At 35.2% G+C, this 22,135-nt stretch overlaps 1 protein-coding gene across 2 annotated transcripts in view; it reads right to left on the bottom strand.

Annotated features, from left to right (window-relative positions):
* Positions 1-22,135, bottom strand: part of LOC138700208 (irregular chiasm C-roughest protein) — an 831,933-nt gene that overhangs the window by 38,244 nt on the left and 771,554 nt on the right. For both annotated transcript variants that reach the window (XM_069826656.1, XM_069826657.1), the window contains exon 9: positions 2,047-2,160. In XM_069826656.1, the coding sequence (XP_069682757.1) occupies positions 2,047-2,160 (114 nt within the window). The remainder of the gene's footprint in view (positions 1-2,046; positions 2,161-22,135) is intronic.

Raw genomic sequence — 22,135 nt, 5'->3', positions numbered from 1 at the left:
ACACTATTTACAAGTTATACACTACTAGATATTAATAACAGACACCTATTCACCATTCCATTGTTCATTCACTATGTCTCATGTTCATTCACCACACTTACTATATTTCTGCGTTTATTAACTATTCCTTCTTTCCTTCTAATCCTATCTTCTACTATTTCCTATTCATAATAAAAACATAACAATTTCTTTTACTACTCCGCATTCTCACAGACCCTACTTATTTACAATTACACTACAATCATTTTACTCTACTACAGTCTTAGCTAGGCCTACACCCGATTATTTACTTTACATCTATCTATATTACTTCTTTGTCCTACTGATACCTATCTAGTCTAATCCTACTTTTAGCTCCTCTACTCTTACTATCTTTACAGTACGTCCTACTCATTCCCACTAATTAAATAAACCCATCATGACCCTTCTCATACTTATACATTATTCATTCATATTCACTGCACAATTAATCCTTCAATCCATTAACACACCATTTCCTTAGATTATATGATGGTTTATCCTTGGTGCTCCCCGCCCTATTTCCCCTATCTGCTCTATTTACCTTCTCTATACCATGTTCTGGGAATACTAAGTTAATTAAGTAGTAAAATATCACTGCAATCGAAAAGTATTGGGAATAAATTTGAATAAGGAACAAAAAATGTTTCCTTCCCAGGCAGGATTCGAACCACGAAAGTCTTAGTTACTAGCCTATCGTGCTCTGGAGTGAACAAGGCTCTGAAATCAGCTACAAAGGTCGGTCCGGTTTTTTTGCCACTACTGTACATTACCCTTAAGATTACGAAGCCTAAGATGAAATAAACAAAAAATACGAAAATCTATACTAATAATAAATCTGTAGCCGAAATTTTTCTGGTAATTTTCGATTTTCCAAAAATAATTGGTCCTAACATATATAATTAACCGTCCTGAAACCGAAAATCGTTTTTTTTAATTTTTGTTTGTATGTATGTCTGTCTGTCTGTCTGGATGTTTGTTACCTTTTCACATGATAATGGCTGAACCGATTTAAATGAAAATTGGAATATAAATTAAGTTCGTTGTAACTTAGAATTTAGGCTATATGGCATTCAAAATATTTTATTTGAAAGGGGGGGGGGTTATAAGGGGGCTTGAATTAAATAAATCGAAATATCTCCCTTATTATTAATTTTCATGAAAAATATTACATAACAAAAGTTTCTTTAAAAATAATTTCCGATAAGTGTTATTCTATGCAAAATTTTGATAGGATTGATATTTAATGAGATAAATGAGTTACAAAATTACAATAACAACGCCATCTAAGGTGGTGTAATGAAATAAAAAGCAAATGACTTCGTCTATAAGGAGCCTTGGACGACAACAACAATCGAAAGCTATGAAACATAGCCTACAGAGAATGTTTCTGTGTTTGTATTAGATAATATCGGAAGCTAAATTAACCGATTTGTATAATTAATTATTGATTCACCATTGGAAAGTGCAGTTTCTCTAGATGGACATAATGCTATAATGTTATTACACTAACTTCTGAGTGAATCGAGGACAGGTAATATTAAAATAGCTTCTTATGCACAGAAAACTTGATAGGCATTCGTTTCCTGTATTTCCTAAAATAATTTTTATGACTGGATCAAAATGATCGCATTATAATTTTTTAATGCAATTTAAATTAAGTAACATAATAAACAATTTATCCTTCTATCAAACACGAATGTTCCCTGGATCAAATGTCCTATTTTAATTAGGCTATGTAATTACTTTATATTTATTTCTAATGGGTGCAGCGGAGGGCACGGGTACGGCTAGTATAATAAATAATCAAATGAAAATGAAACTACTAAATATAACAAAATTTTAGATGAACGCTTCTCCGATCAAGTTTGAATAAGTCAGGCACAGTGAAAATGTTCACTTTTTAGACTTTTGCATTCCCCAGGGTTGCGAGCTCTGTCTAGTAACATAGGATACAATTGTAAGGGGTCAAAGTGCTCTTTGCATTTAATTAAAAGTAACAACACTTGGAAATTAGAATGTACTTACGTGCGAAGCAGCACTTTTCCCTTCGCATTGCGTACACTGTGAAACAGACCAAGATGAGGAGCAGGAGGAGGCTGCCCGCGGCCAGACTCAGCAGCGTTGCCATGGAGACCGGCTCTGCAACAAAGTCATCGCCACTGTTGTGTCACTTGCTTTTTAAGAGGCTTAAAAGCCTTACGCAATGTTGTAAAAAAATGTACCCAGTTTTTCTGATTAATTTACCTCAGAAAATAAGAATATCAAAAATTAAAATGCATGTTATGTTTGTTGGCAAGCTGGCGCTGAGAGAGACGTTTACCTCAATCTGTTGCCGCGAAAAGATTACGAAAGTCGGGACTAATGAATTTATATTGCTAGGTTGTTATAATTATAATCATTATCATTAAACAGGTTTTACAACGCTAACATCTTAACGCGTCCAATTAAAGTTAGGTCATTTTTCTCCAACGTTCCATATCATTCCAATCCTCGTCTTCCAATCCTTTCTCAAAATGATACTGAAAATTCCATCTTTCCATGCAATTTTCGGTCGTCTCTTTCCTACCTGTCTGAATCCATTTCATCATTTTCTTTGGCAATCTATCCTCCGAAAGTCTTTTCACATGTCCACACCTATGTGTATGAATTAATCAGCCTATATTATATTTGTATTATATAATTTTGGAATACATATTTTTTTCATAAATTGTCCTACTTTATTCACGTACGATATTATTCTTCTCTATGTTACTATTAAAAGGTAAAAAGTAAAGGTATCCCCGTAACATGCCATGAAGGCACTTGGGGGGCATGGAGGTAGAGCCCCATACTTTCCATGACCTCGGCACTAGAATGAGGTGGTGTGGTCGGCACCACGCTCTGACCGCCTTTTACCCCCGGGAAGGACCCGGTACTCAATTTTATAGGAGGCTGAGTGAACCTCGGGGCCGTTCTGAAAGTTTGGCAACGAGAAAAAATCCTGTCACCACCTGGGATCGAACCCCGGCCCTTCCAGTCCGTAGCCAGCTGCTCTACCAACTGAGCTACCCGGCCGCCATATGTTACTATTATATTATATAATTTCATTTCAGCTGTAATTTTAATTTTAGTTCCTATTTTATTTTCTATATTCCTCTTACATTAATATATTAATATAATTTCACTGTAGCTTAATTATAATTATTTCCTATTTCATTTTCTATATTCCTTTTATACTTGCTAATAATATATCTGAACTGCGACCGAACACGAGCGCTGCTCATTCGGTCTTCAAATTTTGTTAATATTACTGTACCTTTTTATATTGATTGTATTATTTTATTTCTATTTCTGTTTTGTTGTAATTATATTCTGTATTCTGTATATTTAAATTTAAATAAATAAATAAATTAAATAAATAAATAAATAAGAAAATAAATAAATAAATAAGAAAATAAATAAATAAATAAATAAATAAATAAATAAATAAATGAGTAAATAAATTAATAAACAAATGAATGAATAAATAAGCAAATAAATTAATAAATGAATAAATAAATAAATAAATAAAAAATAAATAAATAGTGGAAATTAAAATGATATAACGAAGAAAAGAAAAGAACAACAAAATTATTTACACTGATTGTTGCTTCTTGTTTTGTTTCGACATGTTGCCTGCTTTACTCACTGAAGGCAGACCTGCACTGTGTGTCTGAGGTTGAAGTCACTAACCCATTCCCCAAACGCAACGACATTGTTGCGGGTTGCTCGGTGACTCTAGGTAACCAAACGCAAGACTCTAATAAATCACAAAGCTATCAGCAGAAGAAATGGGGACGACTTGTACAGCTCCGGACTGACAAGACATAGAATTTCTTGAAGCAAACAAGCCAAACGATATAATCCAAGAAGTATATGGTGGTGGTGATTATTATTATTATTATTATTATTATTATTATTATTATTATTATTATTATTATTATTATTATTATTATTATTATTTGTTGCTTTGTTTTCTGTTGTTAAAGTGATCGTAGTCCAGTAGAAATTTAGTCCTCCTTCCTTGGGCATTTTAATCTTACAAACTTAACAGACTCGAGTTGAGACTATCACAACATGTGGTTAGCACGAAGCGAAGTCTTAATGTAAAACAATTACGATGTCACAGAAGCAAAGGGTAAACATCCGTATTCTCAATGGGATTCAAACCCATTAGTAGTTTAAGTCTTCATCCTAGACTCTATGCACGCATGCATTAAGTGACTTCTATTTATACTTGTTATGTTGTTAATAAGCCTCCGATGTAACTTCTGTCTACAAAGCCAGCAGGGACCAGTGTGTCCCGCATCGTATATCTGGCACGTGTCTTTATAAGAGACCTGGCTGCATTGACCTTACAACCAGAGAGACAGGCTGCTTGTCCTTATAGGATTGAAAACGGAACGGATTAAAGTGTCAGGACTTGAATATTTTAACAGGGTCAAAATGGGGGTTCAATATGAATGTTTGGAAATAGGGAACTGATGCTCGGAGATGCCAACTTCTCAAGGTATACATTTTATTTAACGCTAAATTTCTGGAGTAGCGCCCGAAGGTTATGCAAACCTACTGGCATGCCTTACTCACAAATGGCTTTTAAAGAACCCGGAGGTTCATTGCCGCCCTTACACAAGCCCGCCATCTGTCCCTGTCCTCAACAAGATTAATCCTATCCCTACCAATATATCCCATCTCCCTCAAATCCATTTTAATATTATCCTCCCATCTACGTCTCGGCCTCCCTAAAGGTCTTTTTCCTTCAGGTCTTCCAACTAACAATCTATATGCATTTCTGGATTCGCCCATACGTGCCCTGCCCATTTCAAACGTCTGGATTTAATGTTTCTAATATGTCAGGTGAAGAATACAATGCGTGCAGCTCTGCGTTGTGTAACTTTCTCCATTCTCCTGTAACTTCATTTCTCTTAACCCCAAGTATTTTTCTAAGCACATTATTCTCAAACATCCTTAATCTCTGTTCCTCTCTCAAAGTGAGAGTCCAAGTTTCACAACCATACAGAACAACTGGTAATATAACTGTGTTATAAATTCTAACTTTCAGATTTTTTGACAGCAGACTAGATGACAAAAGCTTCTCAACCGAATAATACCACGCATTTTCCATATTCATTCTGAATTTAATTTCCTCTCGAGTGTCATTTACATTTGTTACCGTTGTTCCGAGGAATATGGATTTTTCATCCCTTTCGAAGGATAAATTTCCAATTTTTATATTTCCATTTCGTACTATGTTCTGGTCACGAGACATAATCATGCACTTTGTTTTTTTGGAATTTACTTCCAAACCTATCTTCTTACTTGCTTCAAGTAAAATTGCTGTGTTTTCCCTAACATTCGTGGAATGAATTATAGAAAAGAGAGTACCCCGAGGAAATCCTTACAACGTCTTTGTCCATAAAAATGGCATCAGAACCAAATCAGAGTAGACTGGGTAGAAGATTGGAGCGCTAGAGTTGAGGAACAGACGCGATCCATAGGCCTAGTCATTTTAGATATTATAGTCCTCTGATTGAGGTTCTGTCTGATATGTACATCCATTATCAGGCAGTACATCTCACTTGACGATATGTGTCAGAGGAAGAACAATTGTTTGTATGCATCTCAAGTCTGACTAGTGTAATATGTAGCTAATCGGCGATGTATGCAATGGAGAGGGAAAGGAACTGGCCACCCTACCCCATTATCTCCTGACCTAGTTGTCTCATAAGTGGTGTTGTCTTTGTATCACTTGTGAGGTTCAGACCTGTCTTCGGACAGTTGACTAAACAACAATACTAGAGTCAAGGATTCAACAACAAGACAAGTAGGATTCCTGGACAGGCCAGACGGTCTAATACAAGCTATACTCTGTATCATGATGATGGTGACGACGATTATTTTTTGTTGCTAAGTTTTCTGTTATTAAAATCATCTTAACGTGGATGTTCGTACAGCCCGAGAGCATAGTCACGGCCGGTGTAAATACGATGCGCGCGAACACTGGACGAGTCAATGAGGTTGCGGAATGTAACCAGGGGATGCATAGGCCAGTTTGATGCAATCGCTGATACCGTGCAGATGGCAGTCGCGCTCTCTCGGGAGAGAGTACTGGCGGTGCGGAAAACATCAACCTGTAGTGAAATGAGTCCATTGGCAAAGTAAATTAAACAATAGAGTCAATGTTTTTACTCCGTCTGTAGCATGTGTTCTCTGTCGCACACATTCACTGTCCTTGTCGCACTGCCTCCAAACGTGTATCCCCCCTACTTTCCCCTCCACGTGCCTCTCGCGCAAGTCACCGGCCTAGACAATGCTCTCGGTTTGTAAGAAAGACTAACTCAAAAATAGCAGCAGATGTGACTAATATTGCATTAAAGGTACGAATGTAAGATAAAAGACGTGTTCTTTTTTTGCACTCAGGCCTACTAGAACTGTTGGTCTGTTAACATTTCCTGCCAGCGTTTTGGATACCTCTGTTTTGTAATCAGAAATAGACGTACTTTGAGCATAAGAGGAAAATGCTGCCATTGAGTCTATATTTATCGATGTGATAAATCACTGGTTCTACTTTGACGTGAATAACGTCAAACTACAAGCCTAAACTTTAATATTTTGCACTTGTCACACCAGAGCGACACGCTGAGCGTAACTACAATGCTTAAGAATTTTGTAACGGTAAGGACTAGAGTAGTAAAACCCTTTTGTAAATTGTTCAGACAATAAAGAGGTATAAATATCTGTAAATTATTTTGTTTTAACTGTATTACTACTACATTTAATTTATAGCCTATGTGTATGAATTAATCAACCTATATTATATTTGTATTCTATAATTTTGAAATATATATTAGTCCTACTTTTCACGTGCGATATTATTCTTCTCTAGTGTTAATATTATATTATACAATTCCATTGCCGCTGTAATTATATTTTAGTTCGTATTTTATTTTACTTATTTATTTATATTATTATTATTATTATTATTATTATTATTTATTTATTTTAATATTATATCTGAACTGCGACCGAGCAGGAGCGCTGCTCATTCGGTCTCACATTTTGTTAATACTACTGTATCTTCTTTTTATATTGCTTGTATTATTTTATTTGTATTTCTCTTTGTTTGTTTTGTAATTATATTTCTTTATTCTGTATATTTGAATTCAAATAAAATTAAAAAAATTAAATTTCTTGTAGGTTTAAGAAACTGGTAAGTAAAATTTATTAAAAAATTAACATTTTAAAATTATACCTCTCCCAAAGTGCAGGAAAATGGGTCAGGACATATTGCATATGAAATACGTTGATAATCACTAGCTTTCAGAATCTACAACTGGATTCTATGTAATTGAAATGATTTTCGAGGTACAGCGAATAAATCAGTAATGAACTATGTGCGTGCTGTCTGCTACCAAGTGAAAGTGTGTTACAGTGTAGGCTTACTGCGTAGCTACGTATTTCAGCTATCACAGACACATTATTAGTATAAGTAACTCCATTGCAGATAATGTTGAAGAAATCCAATGAATGTAAGAAACATTACATGCACTTGGTAAATATACTCCAACAAAACTTAACGTATCTTTCTAAACCAAAAATGCATTTCTCATAATTAACCTTACAGACGTTGTTCTACCGGACCGTAGCGTCATGGTATAAGGCTAAGCATCATACCTAAAGACTGGAGTCGATTAGGGAATAAGCGCTGGTTCGAGTCCTCATGAAATCTCTGCCAGTATATGGCACCGGTGCACACCCAACATCGTGATGAATTTGGGGAGCTACGATAGGTGACGAAATCCGGTCTCAAAAACCAGCTATAACGGCTGTGGGGGGATTATCATGCTAACCATACAATACCGACATATTGGTTGGATGATCGTTCACATCTGCTGAGGCATGTGGACATGAGGCCAACAGTGGGACTTGCCCCTTCATGGACTGTCGCGCCGCGGATTATTATTATTATTACTACTACTGTTCCGCGCCGTGGCGTCGTGGTCTAAGGCATCCTGCCTAGGACTCGCTTTACGGAACGCGCGCTGGTTCGAGTCCTCATGGGAGAAGAAAATTTCTCATGAAATTTCGGCCAGTGTATGGGACCGGCGCCCACCCAGCATCGTGCTGCATTTGGAGAGCTACGATAGGTAGCGAAATCCGATTGCGAAAGCAAGCTGTAACGGCTGGGGGGGGATCTAGTTGGATGATCGTTCACCTCTGCTTCGGCATGTGAACATGAGGCCAGCAGCCGGGTGATAGGTCTGGGCCCTTCAAGGGTTGTGGCGCCACGGATTATTATTATTATTATTATTATTATTATTATTATTATTATTATTGTCGTTCAGTCAACTGTCCGAAGATAGTTCTGAACCTCACAAGTGATACCAATATGGCACCACTTATGAGGCAACTAGGACAGGAGATAATGGGTTAGGGTAGCCAGTTCCTTCCTCCCTCCATTGCATACATCGTCGATTAGCTACATATTCCACTAATCAGACTCCTGATGTATATTTTACCGTCAAAACCAGCTTCAACTAGTAAAAACTAGTTTAAGAAAACAAAAGCATGAACAAAAAGCGTATATAGGCTACAAGGCCTACCAAAACCCTAAAAAAAAAAAAAAACAAACCTAACCTGTCACTGATTCTAGACCTTACGAAAAATCCTTTCTAAAACCTAAACAAACCAAACCTAACACAACTTGTCACCGATTCTAGACCTTAGAAAATTCGCTTTCTATCTATCTACATTTGTTTAAATTAGTTTTACTAGATGAAACTTGTTTTGACGGATTTCGGGTTTTAACGATAACATACTGCCTGACAATATATGCACATATCAGCCAGAACCTCAATCAGAGGTAAAACCTCAATCAGAGGTAAAACCTCAATCAGAGGTAAAACCTCAATCAGAAAGATATATTATTAAGTCAACTGTCCGAAAACAGTAATTTTGAACTTAATGAGTAACATCAATAAGGTATAACTCATGAGTTAACTAAGGCAGGAGATAATGGGTAGGATGACCAGTGTCTATCTCTTCTACATTACATACATCACTGGTAGATAGGTAGAATCGTTTAAGAATGGATGGATAAACATTTACGACACTTGTTTTTCAATATTACCCGACAGAGAATGCCCGAGAAATAGCTGGAAATTGAAACGGAAGAAGGAATAATTCTTGATCGTTTGAAGACAATAATTACGATTAGATATAAGTATGTTTAATTCTTCCCAATTATAATTAGGAATATACATTTTTGTGGTAAACAGTAAAGCAGACATTTTATTTGGTGATTAATTGCCGTTGCCACGATATGTTGACCTGGACGTAGCCGATCGAACTGTAAGCAGCATGGAAATACCCTGTTGTAGCACACAGCAGATTAGATGCACATCCCACTCTTGCTTAATGGAAGCCCATCGACTCTTTTAACCTCTCTGGAAATTTCACGGCTGGTGTTATTGCACGCAACATATGGAAGCCCACCCGGTATGCAAATGTGGGCTCGATAAAATGAAACCCGCCCGCCCGTCCCTCTCCCACCCCTCACTTGCTCTTTATTAGGTCGCCATGCAACGCATGTTACATTCTCGTCAGACATCTTATAATTCTGTTCGTTATCGTCCTCGTTATCATCATTACTGCTGTGAAAATTTGTTTCGTCAACAATTCGCTCACATTTCAACCATTTTCCCTTTGTAGAACAGAGGATCAATTTCTGACTTCATGAATAACTACCTCTTTCATATGGAAACAGACGAAAGAACGTTTAATAAGCAGAAATAAACAGATATACAAATAAATAAAAATAAATAAATAAACAAGTAAATACATAAACAAAGAAACAAGCAAATAAATTAATAAAAAGAATAAATAAATAAAAATATGTATTCGATAATAAAATATAAAGAATAAACAAGCAAAAATTGAATAAATACAGAGTGTTAAAAATAAATTTTGTGCGAGATTGTGCGTATTTGCTTGTTTCCCGCACAGAACCAATACGCGGTAAGTGTGAAATACCACATTCAGTATTCCCAACGTAACACACATAACAATTTCCCTCTTCTTACCGCTTAAGTGCGACATTCATTTTACTGCTTTAAGCTTTTAACATATTATTTTTAGAGACGTTTAACATAGTAATAATTATAAATTGGAAACTTACCACTGCAATTTCACCTAAATTGCAATGTTAATTATTGTTTTTAAATATTTGCAGAAATTAAGTAAAGTCTACTACTCCACGAAACTTATTGCATTCCTGATACAAGTAACATTAAGGAAGCCGTGAAAAAATCGACAAGATTCCAGATGCCGATGTTATTACTGCAATATGTTATATAAATAATATTGTTAAAATATTAAAATGAAAAAAAAAATCATTAGATAACCTTACCGTTTGTTTTAAGTTCGCATTTATAGACTAGGGGAAAAAAAAGACAGACGTATATCACGGCCTGCTGGAGTATAGTAAACACAGAAAACATTTTATAGCAACAATGTTGAAGAAAGATATTTTGGTTTTCCGAAGTTGCCGTCATTAAACAGAAACCAACATGGAGATTTCATTGCAACTAATTAGAAATTCGTCTTTCACGTATGTAATAAACGATCTTCGCACAAAATAATGTACGATACACGAGCGGTATGTTTGTTTTCATGTTCTCGGAAATTAAAAAGCTCAACTACGTTTCGCTTTTTCAATCTTTTCCTCGACCATGAAAACGTCAACATACCGCTCTTGTAACGTATATTACTATTACAACGTTTCAAGAATGATAGAGGAGGTAAAAACAAACATCTTTTGTAAGTGACAAAGCTTTGGCAGATGCGCTGTTTATTGTGTACGTAAGTGTTAGTATAATCCATAAGGAACGAGATCAATTGTCGTTTTAGAGGTGATGTTCAAACTGCCGTCCATTGAAGGCATTGCACAACTGGTACCTTCGTACTATGGTGTGTTTGCAACGCTCAAAAAGGCCAACATTGTCTCGAATAACATGTGCAGCTTCAACAACGCGAGCAACTAAGTCTTCTGCCGTATCGATCGGTGTCTCATACACAAGACGTTTCATGTCTCCCCACAAAAGAAACCCAGTGGGGTTAAGCTCGGTGATCGAGGTGGCCACGGTACCCTGCCAATCCAACGATCGGGACTGTAGCATTTAGGTGATTCCTGACACGACGATCAAAGTGTGGAGGGGTACTGTCATGCTGAAACCATATTCGTTCTCTGATGTTCAATGGGATATTTTCTGAAAGTTTTGGTAGGACATCGCGTAGAAAAACATAGGCCGTAGTAGAACGCAAACGTACTTACGTGTCGTAGCAAGTCTTCGTTGATACCATGATGGCCTTTTAACTTTTTGCAGACACAGTAGTACAAATAGAACTAACCAATGTGTATTGTGATGGAAATCAAGCCATCTACACTTCAGGCCACCTAGCGGCAAAACGGCGCATCTGTTAAAGTTTTGTCACTTAAAACAGAGGCTTGTTTTTACCTACTCTATCATCCCTGAAACGTTGTAAACGCTATTTTTGAACACCCTGTATACAGGCTGAACCGTAGGAAATGTTATTAATTTCAGGGGGTTATTCTCAGAGATATTTCACACAAAAAAACTTTAAATGACAGCTATAATCAAACCACACAACAATTCAACTTATGCAGAACACATCACAAACTCCAATCACAACTACAGCTGCATAGACACTGACATGAAAATACTACACATTTAGCCAAAAAAACAAGAAACTTAACACTCTAGAACAATATGAAATTTACAAACATACAAAATCACACCCACAACAAATCCTAAACACTCAAATGAATTTCAAACCACACAACATTTTCGACACAATCATGAACACATCCCACCACAACAGGAAATCAGAAGATAGTGCGGGACCTTCACTAGTCTTCGGACAATAAAGAATAGGCTTACCGCTTCGGAACTAGTCAGCCAGGTAATTTTCTAATGTTAACACAGTAAATAAATTATAAAGTTAATCAGTGAAAAAATTTAATACACTTTTACTCGTTGTTGCTTCCTTTTCGAGATAAAACTTATTTTGTATGAAACATTTCATACCGTGTTTTGGGAAAGCCATGGATTTAATTCTCAATATGCTCAATCAGTTTAAGAGAGGAGTGTATGTACTATGATAATAAATGATTGAAAGAATTTTAGTTTTGTCCTCTAAATGTGCAGAAATTTGATCCGGACAAATGTAACTTTTCGTTCTGAAAATGAATTTTAAAATGTTACATTTGTTCCGATAAAATTTCTGCATATTTAGAGGACAAAACTAAAATTCTTTCAATCTCAAATTTTGATTGAGCAAACTGAGAATTAAATCAATGATTTTCCCAAAACAAGTCATGAAATGTTTCATACACAACAATTTTTTGTCTCAAAAAGGAAGCAAAAAGGAGCAAAATTGTATTAAACATTTTTTGTTTGAATATTTCAAAGAATATCCCCCTGAAATTAATGACATTACTTACTTTCACCCTATATAACGGTAAAAGTAAATAAGTAACAATATACTAAGAACAGAGAGAATAACAATAGAGTTATTGAAAGAATGTTACATCCTCTGGTTCCCTTTCTTGAAAAAAGTAACAATTCTAAACCAATTTATGGTAAATTAGCAAATATTTTTGATGATAATACAGGCCAATCGTTATTCCGTGGAACCTACCTGTGCGTGAGGGAAAGAAGAAAGTGGACTTAGAAGATTCCTTCCCTCGCTAGGCTTCCACTTGCAGCTAGCTAGCACACTAAACCCCACCATGAGCTACAGCGCGACTTATGCATGCATTTGATTTCACATCTCGACGATTGGTCTATATTAGCTAAAATAGCATTAACTTCTCAAAAATATGTACTGAATTATTATTCTCCTGACCTCTCTATCATATTTTGTTTCATCCCATCTGTAATATGGTTCAGATAGATCGATGAAAAACAGCTTTATAGGCCTATAACTAATTACATTATACACTGGTAATATATTGAGTAAAAAGAGCAAGCAATAACTTAACGAAGGTTTATATCATGAGCCAATTTATTCACTCAATTCTAGACCAAGTTATTGCAAAAATAACTATAAAACCAATAGGGAAACTAGAAAATCCATATCAATGGTGTTCGCAGAGCTTGTCATCATGACCGCATATGTAACTAGTGTACGTTTGGAAACAGGTTTCACTTGGTAAGACGCCGTTTAAAAGTACATGTGCAAGTAACGGGTCACTTAGCGGAGATTCAGCGCGTCAGCTTTCGACAATAAAATCTATAAAGGTATGCATTATTTTATAGATGTAATTAATTGATTTACCTTCTAATAGGCGCTGGACTGACGACTGTTCGAAATATAGCACGACAGCTTGGTACGATTTCTTCGTAATATAGATACATCCCGTAAGTGAAAATTCGCTGTTCTAAAGTATCCTGCATTGCCAGGAACTAAATTGAACTGAACTGAATGTAAGTCAGCTGTATACTAATACTCTAACTTTGACGGCCTTTCAGACTATGTTATCCGTCCATACTATGCCAACACAAAACGTTTCCACGTTCGATCCAGGGGAAATGTACACACTATTTTTCTCGGCACTCGATCTCTTACTGTAAAAGGCCGATTGTATGTTCCTGAACGGACTCGTATTTCCGGACGAGCGCGTTTCAGTACTGGGGTGAGCAGCATTTCTGGATCAAATTATCGCAAACAACTGTAAAATCAATGGAAAAACTTGGTAACTTGTATAAAAGAAGATCGCAGAACTTGTCATCATAACCAATAGATAACATAACAAGAGCGTATGGGCTATTCCATCTCAAATCGACCGAAATATAGAGAAAATTGACCTTGCAATTTTTAAATATAATGAAACTTTTTCTGTCCGTAGACAACTATGATACAATGCTTTGTGCAAAGTTTGAGGCACCAGAACTTCATAGTGTTTAAATTAAAAATATTTTAATTTATCATATTTTCATAAAATTAGCATCTTTAAACTGTTGTGGCTTCGAAACCCTTTCACCCAATGATCAAAATCATGGTTTATTTTGATGCCGAAAAGTTAAAGTTTATATTGACATGTAAACAGTTTTTCTTACTTTTTATGGAAATGGAGAAATTAAGATTTTTCTTAATTAAGACACCTTTGCCCACGAAAAAAATATCTTTAAAATATATGGTTAGATTTCGCATTGAAAGTACAAATAAACACGTATTTTTTACTGGTGCAACGTTAATAAGAAAGTATTGAAAAATCAAATAAAGAAAATAAATAGTACGCGCGTGAGCTAACCAGCTGACTGTAAGGCGGGAGCTAGCCTAGGCAAGCAAGGCCAGGAGACATAAACACGTGATGTTTCGTCTAGTAGCGCATAGCTGGGCTAGCTTTATCACAGGTTTTCATAAACACAGGAGTAAAATGACGCCCAGCGCTCGCTTATCTTCATCTCTCGGCCAGTCCGTGCTGTGTTGCGCCTTTCAAGTCTAGGCGTGTGAAAATAATTTATTTAATACCTCCGAAACTTATTGCCGTGACACTAAGCAAACAATGCCGAATCCCTCTTAATAATGCAATGTTTTTTCTCAATTTTTTTTTTACATTTTTACAAATTGGGAAAGAAACCTACAACTAAGTAAAATCAGATTATCTGTCTCTCTGTATACAATAAAAAATAAGGATTACTTCTTATCATAACCTACCAAATGTTAGCTTCAAAATGAGCTCTCGTTCAATGTTCTGCAGTAAATGGTTCCAGAGTTCTGAGCGCTGAAAGAGGCTTGTTTTTTTAAAATACGCTAAATTTGTCGCTCAACAATATGAAAACCGTTTGACTTTTGATAGTATATTTTTGCAACTGCACTTTCCTCAGCACCTTGTATAACTAGGGAAAAAATTAGAGTATAAAAAATGCGAGGATTTTTACTGATCGATTTCATATGGAATAGCCCATATATTCTTTTTGCCGACATAAAGCATCAACCTTGTCACAGTTTTACTGGAATGTCATACGCGAGGAGTGAGAGTAGGCTAAATCTCAGGACTTCTGAGTGAAATCGAAAAAAAAATAGGCAATCTTCTAAGTAAATAATCAGGTCCACAATAAGGAACGAGATTTTTATTGTCTATTTTATTATTATTACACCTATACACAGTCGACCGCTATGGAGTAACGGTAGCCCGCCTGACCGTGAAACGAGCGGGACCGGGTTTGAATCCTGGTTGGGACAAATTACCTGGTTGAGGTTTTCTCCAGGATTTTCCCTCAACCTATTAAGAGCAAATGCTGGGTAACTTTCAGCGTTGGACCCCGGACTCATTTCGCTGGTATTATCACCTTTATATCATTCAGACGCTAGATAACCATAGCAGTTGATAAAGCGTCGTAAAATAACCGACCTACACAAAGATGATCATGGATATATCGTTATATTATATTCAATGTGTTTTGTAATGATTCAACTCTTTTTATGCATATACAGTGCACGTATCTCCTATGATATTCCCATTATTGGTTATTTTTTTCGGATTAAGAGTATAACTGACAAGACATGGAAAAACGAACTCGGTATGTAGACCCCAAATACAAATTTTTATTTTCTGCATTACACACAAAACATTTTTTGTAATGTCAAAAATAACATATATATTCTACGAGATTAGCCCTAATGTTATTCGAGAAATAATTAATTAGCATTTACTTTTAATTTTTTTTCATTTTGAAATATATCATTTGTATCTAATTTCCTTGTTTACGACTCTTGCCTACCGGCACATACAAGTAAAATGTTTTTACAGAGTTGTTTAATTATCATTACATATTTGAATATTGAGGTTTTTGATTTAATTTTTGTAATGTCAAAAATAACATATATATTCTTCAAGATTAGCTCTAATGTTCTTCGAGAAATAATTAATTAGCATTTACTTTTATTTTTGTTTCATTTTGAAATATTTGTTTCGAAACATTTGTATCTAATTTCCTTGTTTTAGGCTCTTGCCTACCGGCATATAAAGGTATAATGTTTTTTTTATAGAGTTGTGTATTTATCTTTACCAGCCTATTTAAATATAGAGGTTTTTAATTTAATATTGCATTTGTAATTATTAATTTACTTGTACATTACTGTATTCTTTTGTTTCAGGCTGAATGGAAGCGAATGCCTGTAGCCTTAACTTCGCCAGAATAAAAAAACATCTTTGCTTTCAATAATACTCGCAAACATATATTTGGTTTCAGCAGACGTAGCCAGATAATACACAGATTCCCATAACATAGTTCCTCGTACACTGGCGTTCAAAGATATCTGACCTACAATTGAACCATTCGTTCCTGAAAGGGCCATATTCCGAAATTACAACAGAAATCACATCTCCATAAAAGTGATCTTATTCCAGAAATAGAGCCTTCTCAAAAATGTTGTTGTTGTTTTCCAATGCCAGGCGTTTGACAATAAAGTCATTTGACCTCATGCACTCCAATATTTTTCAAAGATATTATCATGGTCAACCACTGAAGCACAGATTTTTAGGTGTTCCGAATCCATTTCTTGGTTTGAGTTGCACAATGGGCAGTTAGGGGACTGATATATTCCAATTCTATGCAGGTATTTGGCCAAACAATCATGGCCTGTTGCCAATCTAAATGCAGCTACAGACGATTTTCGTGGTAAATCTTCTCAAAAATGTTGTAAATGTTATAAAGTCTGTGTACATTTTAATAAATGTAATTTCCTGCACATATAATCAGCATCTTCATTGTCCTGGGCAATTATCATCTGGTCGTCAGCAAACAGTAGGTTAGAGATAAATATATTTTCTGTTATTTGAAACTCCATTATTCCACAAATCATAGTCCAATTTATTAAACTTACATCTATGAAAATGTTGAATAAGAAATGTCATGACCAGCATCCTTGTGGAAGTCCTTTTCTTGTGTAAAATGGTTGAGATAATTTTGATCCTATTTTCACTTGACACGTATTTTTGTTATATATTTCTTTTATTAACTAACTAGCCGTATCCGTGCGCTCCGCTGCACCCGTTAGAAATAAATATAAAGTAATTACATAATTAAAATAGGACATTTATTTTGATCCAGGGAACATTCGTGTTTGATAGAAGGATATATCATTTATTATGTTACTTAATTTAAATTGTATTAAAAAATTAAAATGCACTCATTTTGATTCAGAGACCACTCATTCGGTCATAAAAATTATTTTAGGAAATACAGGAAACGAATGTACAGAATAGCCTATCAAGTTTTCTGTGCATAAGAAGCTATTTTAATATTACCCGTCCTCGATTCACTCAGAAGTTAATGTAATAACATTATAGCATTATGTCCATCTAGAGAAACTACACTTTCAAATGGTGAATTAATAATTAATTATACAAATAGGTTAATTTAGCTCCCGCTATTACTTTATACAAACACAGAAACATTCTCTGTAGGCTATGTTTCATAGCTTTCGATTGTTGTTGTCCAAGGCCCCTTATAGACGAAGTCATTTGTTTTTTATTTCATTATACCGCCTTAGATGGCGTTGTTATTGTAATTTTGAAACTCGTTTATCTCATTAAATATCGGTCCTATCAAAATTTTGCGTAGAATAAAACTTATCGGAAATTATTTTTAAAGAAACTTTTGTTATGTAATATTTTTCATGAAAATTAATAATAAGGAAGATATTTTGATTCAATCCAAGTCCCCTTATAACCCCCCCTTTTAAATAAAATATTTTGAATGCCATATAGCCTAAATTCTAAGTTACAACGAACTTAATTTATATTCCAATTTTCATATAAATCGGTTCAGCCATTATCGCTGAAAAGGTAACAAACATCCAGACAGATAGACATGCAAACAAAAATTTCAAAAAAGCGATTTTCGGTTTTAGGGCGGTTAATTATATATGTTAAGACCAATTACTTTTGGAAAATCGAAAATTACCAGAAAAATTTCGGCTACAGATTTATTATTAGTATAGAAGATAATAATAATAATAATAATAATAATAATAATAATAATAATAATAATAATAATAATAATAATAATAATAATAACAAGATTAACAATAAGCGGACGAGGCAGCTGTAGTCGTAAACTTTGGAAAGTGTGCGAGTAGGCAATCAGAATTTCTTTGCTAAGCATGGAGAATGGATCAGCCTTCGTTAGCGATGCAATGTGGATAAAGGGCGGATTCACACCACACAGACCAGCATTCGCATATCCGCTGTGTCGTTGCTTATAATTAACTAATTACGGTATGGTAATCAACTGAATATTGACTTTCCTCATTTGTCTGTTGGTAACATAGAAACAGTTTTGTTATTCGACACAATTTGTGCACAATATGGTTCATATTTCACGTAGTCTTTATTAATTCAAACATCCATGTCCAATTTGACAATGTGCAACAAATCCCATGAATTTGGAGGAAGAAATGAGAAGATTTTAACTATAGTACGTAATGTAACCCATCAACCTGGACTGTATTTTGAACACGTAGCAGTATGTCAGCCAGAAAATTTGAAGTTAAATTTATCTTATTAATTGGAAGTACAGAACGATAAGCAAATACATGAATCAACATCTGTCTTCTTTAAAAATTGTTATCATCTGGAGACAAGTGTAGTCATTGGAAGTCGAACTACAATAAAATATTTTAAAATTTAATTCACCAAAAACAATCTATAAAGAAATTGCTCTTGTGGCCTTTATCTATTCAGATTTTGAAATAATTACGTCGTCGTCTTTCTCACAGTCTCAAACTAGAATTTTCAGTCCATCTCTTCATCGGACGACCTAGAGATCTTTTTGCCATGCGGATGTAATGAAACAGTGCTTTTGGAATTCTGCATCGATCCATTCGTTCGAGATGACCCTTCCACTGAAGTTGATATTTGCTGATGAACTGCATAATGGGTTCTATTTGAAGTTCTTGCATTATGTTCTCATTTTTTTATGATCCTAGCGAGTATATCCAGCTTTGCTCTCATGAACCTCATCTCACTTGCTGTTGTTCTACTGACATCTTTATTCTTCACAGTCCACGCTTTACTACCATAGCTTAATACTGGCTGTGCTAAGGTTTTATACAAGCCTATTCTTGTGTGTTTTCGTACTAGTGAAGGTTTCATGATTTTATTAATGATTCCCGAAATAATTACATAACAGCAAATAATTTCAATTATTTATACTTACGTTATATGTACTCTAAATGTATATTTATGTTCTTGTTTTGTTATTTAAAATTATTACATTTTGTTAGATATTTAGATATACTTCGTCATGTCAGGCAGACCACTCTGATGGTAAGTTTATTATTAGTAATTATATGGTCGATCAGTGTTATTCCGTTCTTACACTGAACCCAAGAATCACCACCTGAAAATTGATTGACAGCTTCCCCGTTATTTCATATTTTCACCTGCAATAGCTTTTTTTTTAGCTAGGCTGGAGTGAAGTCTTGAGGGTTGTATGGGTCTCCGATATATGAAAGTCTTGTGACTTCGGGCGCTGGGACTTAACAGGTACTCATCTGAGACAGGATGGCTCACTTGTCAGCATCGGATTTATGAGTGCCACCTAACCCACATTTCGGATTTGGACATCATTGTACCCTTAGATATATACAATGTAATGTACTGTAAAATTACTAATTACTAAACCTGGTGACAAAAGAATGTGGTAACACCGAAAGACAGTTGATAACAATGATCAAAACATTTGACAATAACAGCTGAATAACGATAGTGGACTTGTGAGCAAAATGGCAGATACGAGTAATTATTCGCTTGTAGAGCGGTTGGTTGCGAGTGTTTGGGTCCGCGAAAGGCAGCACACGGGGAAGACAAAGCCAAAAATTATGACACAATTTGAAAGGAGATTTGAAAGGCCACTCCCAAGAAAATCAACATTGTCAGCTTGGGAAAACCGAGCGTTCATTACTGGCAACGTCAAAGACAGTCCCTGAAGTTGTCAACCAGTCGGTAGACTTGACACAGAAGATATGCTGCAATTGCTGGCTCTATTGAACATCATTATTATGGCCTCCACGAAGTCCCGACTTGACAACAGCCTGTGGCTGCTAGACCGTATCGAACAAACGACGAACTGAAAGACGCTGTGACAGCTGCCTTTGCAGACATAACACCCCAGCAGTTACGTAAAATGTCACAAAGGACCTGGAGACATATCCAATTCTGCATAGATAATGATACAGCTCGCACTAGACACTCATAAAATAAAAACTTGCAAGTTCCCCTTGATTGATAAAACTTTGCGAGGGCTAATTCGTGCAAGAGTATTCCACTAAATGCTTATATTATCCGGTTAATTGTGTTCTATTTGTTATTATAAGTTGTGTTAATAAAGATTATTATTCAATCTTAAGCTGAAATTATATTTTGAACTTAGGAACTTTTTATTGAAATCGAAGGATAAAATATGAGGAATTTCAGGGATTTTTAGTCTAAATAGGTTGGCAAAACTGGTTTCGATACACTTACAATGTATATTTTGTAATTTAGTGCAATGTATTTTAAAATAACTATGAATGTAGCCTTTTAAATGTGACATAGAAGTTCAATCTGTAACTGCTGTTATTTTATGTTTCCAATTAAAAGTATATGCAAACTAGAGTGCTGCAGAACAGCGCTTAGAACCGGTTTATAGCCTATTCGACTGCTCGGAGAACAACCGGCGAGGTTGACCATCCGACCGAATATCCGATTTTCAAGCGGTTGGCCTAATGTTTTGCAGAACACCAGGCGCACTTCACCATACAAGAACTCTGATGACATTTTCTGACTACACAAATTAAGTAACAATTGAAGGAAATTTACTCTTCCTAATTAAAGAATAGGCCTATAATTGATTGGACACTTTGGTACATTTATCTTCTTAATTAATAAACAACTAATGGACAAGGAAATAAGCGTAATGCATAGATGAAATTTGACATGTGAACAAATGCAAGAATAAAATAAATTACAATTTTCTTACAAAATAGAAGAGCAGAAGAGCAAATAAGTTCACACTTACTATTGTAACGTTCATATTTTAAACTCAAAATGCATAGGTTACCTGTAAAAGGGAATTGTTAATATAGCCTATGCCTTTTAAATATTCTAAGTGGATGTATTATTATTTCATTAATAAGTCATTTTTAAGGAAACAAAAAGTTTATAACAAAAATGAAAACTCCCTCAAGATTTAATGATTGTAGTTTCATGATTTGTTGCTTCTGATGATACCTAACTGCAATACCTGAATGAATGAATGAATGAATGAATGAATGAATGAATGAATGAATGAATGGGGAGAGAGGATGATATATCAATTGAAAGGTTCACAATAATAATTGCGTCCTTGCAACGATTCTGAAACTCCTGGATGGCTCAATATCGTCTATATTTCATGATCCAGAGCCGTCCACCCGAGAAAGACTCGGACATTCGTTAAAAAGAACACTGGATCACTCCACGAGACGGAAGAGCTTCGCATACTGTCTATAGTGCCAGGCGTTCTATAGCAATATATCAATTTCTATTTTTCGTAACCGATTGTGCACAACTCTAAAGCTAACATGTTGTATCTATACTATGTAAATGTATGAAACCAACGTTTTTGCACAAAATTACATTTTAGGCAAAATATTTATTTTTTTTTTTACTATCTGACCTTCCAAGGCTTGCCTATAGACACAGAATAACACACAATTTGCAATAATGGTTGTACATGAATGGGCACATGAAAAAAATATATAGATAAAAATATCTTCAATCACAAATATACAATTAAACAATTATGTGGTGTGTTTAACATATTATAGGTGATTGGGTCGAAGATCTCTGCTACAGATTTTTTCCTATTGATGGCGATGATGTCAATCCTCCGTACGCTATCTTGATCAGCCAAACAATTAACTTCTTCGTAAACTTCCAAACCTTTGTTTCGGAGAGCAGCAGCAAGAAGGGAACGAATGATGTTATGTCGTGTTATTCTTAAGATTTCTCCCTGAGGACATCTCCCAAGCACATGAGGTA

The sequence above is a fragment of the Periplaneta americana genome, chromosome 5, assembly GCF_040183065.1.
Source record: "Periplaneta americana isolate PAMFEO1 chromosome 5, P.americana_PAMFEO1_priV1, whole genome shotgun sequence".
NCBI lineage: Eukaryota > Metazoa > Arthropoda > Insecta > Blattodea > Blattidae > Periplaneta > Periplaneta americana.
This window is presented reverse-complemented; position numbering and strand designations above follow the sequence as displayed.